Source organism: Asparagus officinalis, chromosome 3 (genome assembly GCF_001876935.1).
Source record: "Asparagus officinalis chromosome 3, Aspof.V1, whole genome shotgun sequence".
Lineage (NCBI taxonomy): Eukaryota > Viridiplantae > Streptophyta > Magnoliopsida > Asparagales > Asparagaceae > Asparagus > Asparagus officinalis.
The window spans coordinates 15,760,366-15,770,719 of record NC_033796.1 but is presented as its reverse complement, the minus strand read 5'-3'; the positions used below and the strand labels follow the sequence as shown (position 1 = coordinate 15,770,719).

The 10,354-nt window shown below is 40.7% G+C and overlaps 1 protein-coding gene across 1 annotated transcript; it reads right to left on the bottom strand.

The window, feature by feature from the left end:
* On the bottom strand, positions 3,611–6,872 carry LOC109833160 (receptor-like protein kinase HSL1). Its single transcript, XM_020400719.1, is given in 3 exon segments — positions 3,611–4,295; positions 4,375–5,823; positions 5,826–6,872. Coding segments are annotated over 3 exon segments (2,853 nt in total). The 5' UTR covers positions 6,769–6,872; the 3' UTR covers positions 3,611–3,834.

The following is a 10,354-nucleotide window of genomic DNA, read 5'->3' as shown; positions in this document are numbered from 1 at the left end:
GTCCGGCCCGGTCATAACGGCCATTTTAGCCGTTTTGCCCCTAAAACGGTTAAAATGAGGGTATTTTGATCATTTTTGTCTAAAGGGCCGCATCTATAAATAGAGGAGGTTTTATTTGTTTTCCTCATTCAAAACTCATCTACTTCTCTCTTATACACTCTTATACTCTCTTATACTCTCTAATAATCGTTTTATCTCTCTAATTTTTCAATCAAATGGCTTCTGTATCTGATTATGAAGAGCAAAACCTCACTCCTGAAATGAGTTCTCCTACTACAGCTACTCCTACCGACCCTACCGATATTAATACCGAATTCGGTGGCGACGATTCTACACTAAGAGCTCCTAAAAGGTCGAGATTTGATGTGTGGAATTTTTTCGAGAAGATAGACGTCACCAAGGATGAACACGGTAAGATCCTCACCTAGAAAGCTAAGTGTACGTTGTGCGGCAAGATTTTCCAAGCACATCATAAGAGCGGCACTAACCACCTCAAACACCATTTAGATAAACACAACAAAGGCCAGACGCCTCAAGATGATATCCGACAATCTATGATCTCGTAATCCTCATCTTTTGGTAGTCTCGGGATAGTTGGAATTATGACGTAGCTCGTGCTCGGAAATGCGTCATTAAGTTTATCATTCTTAAAAATATTCTTTTTAAATTAGTAGAAGATGATGAATTTGAATATTTATTTACAGATGGTTTTTACCCCGTATTTAAAAAATTTCTCATCAAACTTGTTAACGTGATATTTTAAAACATTATCAGGAGGAACAAAGAAAAATAATCTCTTATTTTCAAAGTTTAAACTGTATTTTTTTTAACTTTTGATATTTAGACATCTAAAACACAAACTGGTTATTTATGTATTACAACGCACTGGATTGATAAAAATTGATAAATATTTAAAAGAGTTATTTCCTGTTACAAATTTAATAATTGTCTCTCTGTAACTTCATTAAGTTTCTCTCTCACTCTCTCTTCACCTCACCTTCCCCTCAAAAACCCTACACCAAATAAGATTTTCAATCTTGTCCTCGCCTCAAACCCACATCCGCTCCAACCAAACCAAGCCTAAGTTGTCTTCACTTAATTATTCTGCTATTTTAAGATGTAATTAATTGATTGATAATTGAGTGATGAACTGATGATCTGATATTAGATAGCGATGGAACACCTTGCATATTTGCCAAATGTTACTGACCAACCAACCAACCCGAGATTTCTTATATTTTGGACCTTAGCTCTAAGCCCATTAGGAATCTATGGACAGAGAGCTCATACTGGGCCAGGCCCATAGCTCAGTAGTCTGTAAAGATATAATTTCAGGCCCAAATCCATTTAATACAATGAACTCTATTGAAATTTTGATTACATCCCAAGATAGGGAAAACACACACTTTCCACGACACAAAATCAAAATGTCATGATCCACCCGTAAACAAATAAGATGAACAAACAGAATAAAAGAGAAAACATTATTCTTAACAGAAAAAGGTTTAATTCTTACCCAATAAAAGGCCAAACATTAATAAATGATTATTACATGTTTTATTAAAAATGTGCAGCTCCATAACCACTAAGAATCATATGAAAATTATTCCTATAGGAATGGGGTGGTTTACCCCTCAAATAAAATAGTGATAGTTTCCAAACTAATCCTCTAATCACCAGTGAATAGTATAGATCGCTCCATTCTATGGGGTATTCTGATAGAATCCTTGCACCCCAATGAGCTTCTTTCTCTTTTCATATTTATTATTATTTTTAATTGAAATGAATGTAAGAGCTAAACCATGTTGGTTTTTTCATCCCTTCGTTTCTAACGTGTGATTATTGTCAATATATATTTTGGATGATGAAAGAAAAACAAAAGAATGAGGAAGTAGAAGGTAGTGTAGATATTCACAACCATCAATCATCTCAAGACAAAGTAGAAGCATATTATAACTCTATAACAGGCCCATTTACAAAAGTCTGTTGATATGGGCCAGCCCACTGCCATAGATGTATAGGGATTTTGTCCCCGGACATAGCTAAATTGATAGCCTATAGCACTAACTAGGGGTGGAAATGAACCAAATAATTAATAAATGGTTCGATAATTGTTCGAATAACTATTCGGTCATATTCGATTCGATAGTTCATTTATCACTAAACAAATATTTTTTAGTATTCGAGTTTATTAACGAATAGAATTTAACCAGATGTATATTCGATTCGTTTGTCTATTAAATATTCTTTTAAAATTTGATCACAACTTATTATTTGTATTATTGCACATATGATGTCATATTTTTAACCCACTTACCATTTCTACTTAAGTTTTATATATAGATTTTAAGACTTAAATAATCTTAAATCTGTTTTCTAATTAAAATTTTGATTTAAATATATATACATCATATATTATAAAAAAATAATTTTTATTTATGAATTTTAATACTATTTGAAAATCAAACTCTTTAGCAAAATAAATATACTTTGATATTCGATAAGTATTCGTGAATATTCATGAATATTTATCAAATACCAAGTATTCGAGTTCGAATTCGAAAAACTAGATATATGAATATTAGAGTCCGCATTCGAATTCGATAATTTTAAACAAATACAAATATGAACACCTTAGTATTCGATTCGATTCGATCATTTACCACCCCTAGCACTAACTCAAGATGATGCAATGCGGCTCAAAGTGGCATCCAACATGATGTTTTTTTTATACACAACAGGGATTAAAAGAGCAATCAAACATCCTTTCGCAATAATTATCATAAAGTTTTTTTCTAAGTGGCCAGCAAAGCACTCTGTATGGTTAAAGCCCTCCAACCACTTAGAATTAGTGCTTTTTACTACTAAAATTAACCCCCCCTAAAAAAAAATGAAGGAGTGAGAATCGCACTCAAATTTGTGACATGTCAAGCTCAAAGTATTAAGAATAAAAGATGCAAAGTTTTTTCCCTACTTTCTCAACAAACTATTCGTTGGACCAGGTACATTCTGCATACTGTTACTGGGCACAAAAATATTATATTTTGAAATTTGCTTCTTAGAGCATTGAAATTACTACTTGGTATCCCAATTTTATATGTTGTTACTCCTACTCTTGGTAGTGGAGAGGTTAATACGAAATAACTTATGAGAACTGGGGGCCTAATAGCAATGTAAATTATTTGAGAGACTAATTTTGGATGGAGCAACTTATAAGTTGAGAAACCAAACAATGATTTGAATGATTTGAGGGGACTAATTTTAAACTTTTGAAAATGTTAAGGGTTAATTTGGAAAAGGAGATTACCGGCATATGTTTTTTTCTCGTCTGGACGAAACTCCCATACATTTCACATTTATTAGTCACTTCTTATATATATAGAGAGGCCCACGAGCAGAATCACATGAACTTTTTAGAATTTAGATGATAAAAAAGAACCCACTTTTAGGGAAAAAGCAAACCCTTGGCCAACCACAGGCCTATACATCGCCTTTCTTTTTTTTTGCGTCTTTATTTAGGATCATTCTCATCAATCAACCAACTAAAGTGAAGATAAAAAGAGAGAAATTGATATGATATATATATATATATATATATATATATATTTGTACGCAGCTCATCCAGAGGTACCAGATGCTGCGTAAATACAAAGCACTGCACCTAATAGATCCAAACAAAATCCCCACCCAAAAAAAGAAAACGATGTGATTGCGAGAGCTACAACTTTCTAGCTCCAAATTCTCCTTTTTTTAATTTCGTCCTCCTTAATAAAGTAGAATACTGTATACCATACTAATTACTAAGTTAATCCATATTAACATATTCAAACTGAGCTAACTAGGTTGCTTAGCGCCTACTAAAGTCTTTTCTCTAATCATATCTACGTCACCTATTTTAGATTTAATAGCCGGCGATTGTTTAATCTTGAATGATGATGATTCCCTGAGCTTGAACGATGAGCCGCCGGAATCCGACTTGCAATGATCGCCTTCGACCAGCAACTGAACCACCTCGTTCATTGATGGGCGCATCGCAGGCATGGTGCACGTGCACCTCAGCGCGATCCTCAGGGCGTGAAGCATCTCCTCCTTGAACGGACTCCACGATAATCGTTTGTCTAAAACTTCACACCCACATCCCTCAGCTGCCATCTTTGTCGACACCCAGTGAATAATATCTTTGTTCTCGCCGAATTCTGGCTCACTCGGTTTTTTCCCTGTAATGATCTCCATCAGAACTACTCCGAAGCTGTAAACATCGCATTTTGTGCTCGCCCTCGACGAGTATGCATACTCTGTCAAAAAGATTGAACAGACTGCTATTCATATAAAACTCAAAAAAAAATCGATAGAAGCGATGAAATTGCGAAATACCTGGGGCTAAGTAGCCACAAGTCCCAGCAATTACGGTAGTACTGCAAGAATCATTCTCTTTTCCAGCCTGCAACACCTTGGCAACGCCAAAATCAGCAACCTTAGGCTCAAACTCGGCATCGAGAAGTATGTTTGAAGTCTTGACATCTCTGTGCACAATTGGAAACAAGAGATCATGATGAAGATAAGCGAGCCCCTGAGCGATTCCCACAGCAATCCGATGCCTCGTCGGCCAATCTAAAAAGCTCCATCCGGTTTCTTTATGCAGAGCATCCCATAAATTGCCGTTGGGCATGTACTCGTAAACAAGAAGGTTGCTGTCAGAGCTTGAGAAACAACAGTAGAGCTTCACAATGTTTTTATGTCGAATACTTCCCAGCGTCTTTACCTCTGATCTGAGTTCTCGACTCATATACAATTGGTCTGCAGACTGATCTTTATTCGATTTCTGGCTCCATAGTTTCTTAACCGCGACATGTTCACCATTACTTAGCTCAATCTTGTACACGGTCCCCGATCCTCCATGGCCTACAATGTTCTTGTCGATCAGAGCCTCGACAATCTCGTGCTGATCAAAACTCAATTTATGGAAGCTTGTGACATCGAAGGAAGAAGATGAAGAAAGTCTATCCTGCTCAATTTCAGAGTTGTCGTTACTCCACCAACAACGTTTAACTAACAAAAGAATGCCGAAGATCGCTATTATTGATGAAACGCCGAGGACCCAAATGTGGTTGAGTCTTTTCCTTAGTGCGGGTTGTCGACAAAGAGGGAGAATCGGGTCGGATTTGTTCTGGTGTACCCGAACGCAGAGACCCGGATTACCAGAAACACTGTCAATTAGTCCCTCTTTGATCAATGGAAGAGGGACCGGGCCTGAGAGTTGATTGTTTGAGAAATCTAAAGAATTGGGAAGAAGACCACAGAGGCTCTCAGGGATTTCCCCTGTCAGAAGATTGTTGGAGAGGTTAAGTACATTGAGAAATTTCAGGTTTGACAGAGACTGAGGAATGAACGAATTGAGTCTGTTCACTTGTAAAGATAACTGGTTGAGATTTTTCAAATTGCCGATTTCGGAGGGAATTGGGCCCGTTAACATATTGTTGCTGATATCAATTTTGACTAGGTTAATTGCCCATGAGATTTCAACCGGCAGAGTGCCAGAAAACCTATTGTTCTGCAAGAACAATGCCGTGAGATTCTTAGCTTTGCCGATGGATTTTGAGACCACGCCTTCGAATTTATTATACCCGAGATCAATGATCGAAGCACGAGGAAGGCCAAAGATTGCTTCAGGAATTGGACCGCTCAGCTGATTGTTATTGATTCGAAACCGAAGCAGAGAAGGGCAATTTGCATAATTCTCTGGTAATTTTCCAGAGAATTGATTGCCAAGCACAAGAATATAAAGAAGTTTACCCGTGCCTCCGCCACCGACGAGATCGAGATGGAGGCGTACATGCCAAGAACCGGAGGAAGAATCCCAGTCAAATGATTGTTATAAAACTGCAACAATTTGAGATTAGGCAACGCGCAAACTTGCTCAGGAACCCGACCAGTCAATTGGTTAACAGAACAGTCGAATTCTACTAAGCTCGTCAAGTTCCCAATCTCTTCGGGGATTTCTCCAGTCAAGAGATTATAATAAAGCTCAAGCAACCTCAAATTCTTAAGCTTACCGATTGCAGCCGGAATTCTACCAATGTGAGAATTCCCGCACAGTTCAAGGTCAGTAAGCGACGTCATGTTACCAATCCATTTAGGGATCTCTCCTCGCAACGAGGTCCTCGACAGGATCAACACTCGTAGCTTCGTCAGTGCAGCGAATGACTCCGGTAAATGCCAAACGTCGAAGCCCCTGTTTTCATTGAAACTAATGAATTCGAGATTGGTGAGATTAGTAATTGATAGGGGGAATTGCCCAGAGAACTGGTTGTTCGCGAGGTCGAGAATGCGGAGAGATTTCAGGGGTGAGAGGTCGGGAATTGGGCCTGACAGCCCAGTGAAGTTCAGATTGAGTTCTCGGAGAGAGGAACAGTTCAAAAGGCCAAGAGGAAATCCACCACGGAGGCTGTTATGGTTGAGCCTGAGAGCCTGCAGAGTTGGAATATAGCCGCATATGTTTGGAGGTAAAGAGCCAGCGAGAAAGCCAAGGGAGAGGTCGATGACGGTGACACGTCCAGCTTCGTCGCAGGTGATGCCGGAGAGGTCGCAGACGGAGGAGGAGGAGGAGGGCGAAGAGGGCGGCGGGAGGGCCCACCGGGAGGTGGTGGGGCCCACGAGGGATTGTTTCATGAGGAGGAGGTAGTCTGATTGGGGGTCTAGAGAGAGTGTGAGGAGAGGGAGGAGAGCCGAGAGGGCGAGGAGGAGGAGGAGGAGAGAGGAGGGGGCCATTGATTCTGGTGTAGTGGTAAGAAGAACTGGGGAGAGTAGAAGATGTATATATGTGTGAGAGTGAGGAATATAGTTGGAGAATCAATTTTTTGTCGTTTTTTTTTTACCCCTTTATTTTTTTATTTTTTTATTTTTTTTAATCTTTATTTTGCTGCATGAGAAGGATATATGTGAGTGCAGGGTGCATGGCTTTAAGGAAAAGGGGCTTTTGGGTTTATGCTTTGCTGATGTGCAGTGGCATGCCTACTTGAACGGTCATGGTCACGTGTCTTTCTTGTGACATTAAAGATCCCGAGGATTTTGGATTAAGTTGATTTAAGTACGTGGTTGTCTTTATTTTGACCAAATGTTAAGAATTTCATGATGAACCATATATAGTAATTACTAACTAGTATGAGGTTTCCTAGAGGGAAGAGAGGAGAGTCAGAGGCAGGTGGTGGGAAGCTGAGCATCTTCTGACTTTCCCCCCTCTTGTCAAAGGCTTGGTTTTTAAGATTGCAAAATGTTGTGCAACTTTCAATGTAAGGTACAATATAATTAGTTTACACGCATGGATGCCTAAGAAAATACTAAAAAATTTGTATTCTTGACATTTTCCGGGCAGGAGAGAGAAGCTATTTGTCTATCATGGCATATCTTATCCAAATCATTAAATAGTTTTGGTAATCATAATATGATCAACATAATTTGTACCAAGATGCTTTAACATTAGGGGCTGTTTGGTTGTAAGTTTTTACTATATAAAAGGATGTAAAATGTAAAAAAGCGGGACTCAATGTCAGCTTTCCTCCTTTTCAATTGTTTGTTTATAATTGTGAAAATAGTGTAAAGTGATTTACTATGCTGATGTGGCATGGATTCACAAATGCCTTCAAAATGGTCTTATTTTGAAGGAAAGCTGACATATGTGTCAGAAATGAGGGGGCTAGGCAAATGGAATCATTTGAGTAGGAACCACACAATAACCACTTTTTACACTTTCCAAACAAACAGTTAAAGTTACATTTTGCAAACCAAACATGCAATTTATGATTCCAATAGAATCAAAAACAAACAAAGAAAAGTTGCTCAGTGAAATTGATGAGGTGGACAATAACTTTCCAAGTTGTCATAAATACACAATTTACCAATAACAACCAAACAACCCCTTATGGTCAGTTATCCTCATAAATGCTTTATCTTCTGTGATATGTTCATTCCCATGGTCCTGTTAATTAAGGAATGGATCTAAGTGTGAGGATTAAGCTCTGGATTAAGAAAATTATTATAAAAGTTTTAACCGATTATAATGATTCATGGGGAAGTGGCTTTTGAGCTTCTATTTGGGCAGCATTAGTAATTTATTGGCATCAATAATATTGCTCAACTCATACATTGTTGTGCCTCGAGAATCCAAACCAATCGCCAAGAAAAGATAAACCAACACACCAACAAGCACAAACAATCACTAACACCAGTTTTACGTGGTTCGGCAAGATGCCTACGTCCACGGGGCAAGGAGAGGGGAGTTTTCACTATTAGAAACAAGAGGATACAACTAGGGTTACAAATCTCTCACCAAAAACCCACAACAAGTCACTCTTGATCTCACCAATTGCTCTAACCAATAGAAGCCCAATAAAACTCTCCCTTCAGATCTCAAACTTCAGCCTCCAAACCCTAGAAACACCCCTTTGGGTATTTATAGAAAACCCAAACGAAACGGGTCTGGAAAACAGACCCAGACTCAACCCGCTTCGGCGGTCGACCGGTCCGGTCGACCGCCCTCCATCCAGAACAGCTCGAACGCGGGCGACCGGGCCGGTCGACCGCCACCCTGACAACCTGAATCCTGAGCCTGGAACCTAATCTTTGCCAAATCTACAAATCTCCACCTCGGCAAATATTTCCCAAATCTGAGCTGACACCGAACAAACCAATGCCTCAACTGTTGCATCCAGTATGCCATGGTAACGGACTCATGACAACGGACCCCATCCACAACACGTCGAGACCCAAATGAGAGTGCGAACACTCAACCCCAAAACCAACCGTGTCTACTTACCAAATCGAACTGAGCCTACACCGACTACACCAAATGTCTCACTTGCTGAGACCCAAATTGGAGTGCGAATACTCACCCCAAATGTCGATGTCGCTCACCAAATCGGCTGCATCAGAAAACTGTCTGTCTACGTATCCTCTCCAAGGAATCAAGCCTTCACGTAGTTCACCCAATGGCCTCCAAAGGCCCTCAATCCAACATGTGGCTGATAACATCATAAACGACCCCAATCTGAAAACAATCCAACACCTCCTCCTGAGATGAAAGAATGGCCGTATCCAAAACATATCCATCAGCTGCATCCATATCAACTACCTCATCATCTGCACTCATAAATAAATGACTCCCACGCTGTGCCACCTCAGCTGGAATCCCAACCAATGCAGAATGACCTGGAGTATGTGGGGAAATCCCCACCCAATGTGGAGTAGCATCAACCTCCACCCGCTGCGATATCCCTCTGACCTGATCAATACTCTCCACCTGCCGAGAGTCCAAAGTGACAAACCTGCTCAGACCAAACTCAGAAGCTCCCCGCTGATAGCCGAATGAACTCCTGAATCCCAAATGCGCAATCGGATCCAATCTCACATTAGCGATGTGACCAAGTGCTGGGTAGCCCAATATCCGACGCCAATCAAAATCTGAAGCAGCTCCACCAGATCTAACAACTCTACACTGTTTGCGTCGAAAATTGATGTATTCATTGCGGTATTCATTACAACTTTAGTCGTTACAATGAAAACAAAAAAAGATAATCTTTTTATAAGATCTTTACACAATGAAAACAAAAGTTACAACTCTCGTCAAAACAAACGCAGAGATCGTTTATCGGTCTTCTGCGGTCTTCTGCTTGCGTGGGATCTTTGCCTGTGCCGGGGTTTATCCGTGGACCGCCTTAGATCTGGATCCGGTTGATGAAAAATTTGGCAGAGCTTCGCCTTCGCCGAGGAAGTATTTGATTTGAAGCGCTGAAATCGACCAAGCGAAATCAGGGCTCTTCTCGAGATTAAGACCAAGCCTAATCTCAAGGGACGGACGGGAACGGGCGTCGGATCTCTCGAACTCTCCTTCTTTATGCCGAAGAACTCGCCAAGATCTGTCAACCCTCGCTGAAATTCGTGCTCCTTTGACTCCACAATCCGGCAGCACCTCCTCGTCTTGATAATCAATCGCCCCCGCTGAAAGGAGGCCCTAGGCTTGTATTTATAGGGCTTCGGAAGCGGTTATTTGGATATCTTTAGTCAATAACAGCCTAACCACGTTTGTAGATGGTATCAAGTCAGTTTGGATGCTCAGGAACCAACAAATCTCGAGAAAAAACCATCAAAAACCGAACCGGGACGAAACAGTGCGCGCAGGACAAGTCTGACCCGCGCTTGCGAGGGTCGGATGGAACCGACCCGCGCCGCCGCGGGTCGGTTGATTCCGACCCGCGCAAGCGCGGGTCGGATCATTCCGACCCGCGCCGGCACGGGTCGGATCAATCCGACCCGCACGAGCGCGGGTCGGTTTGGTCCGTCCCGCGCGGCGCGCTGAGAT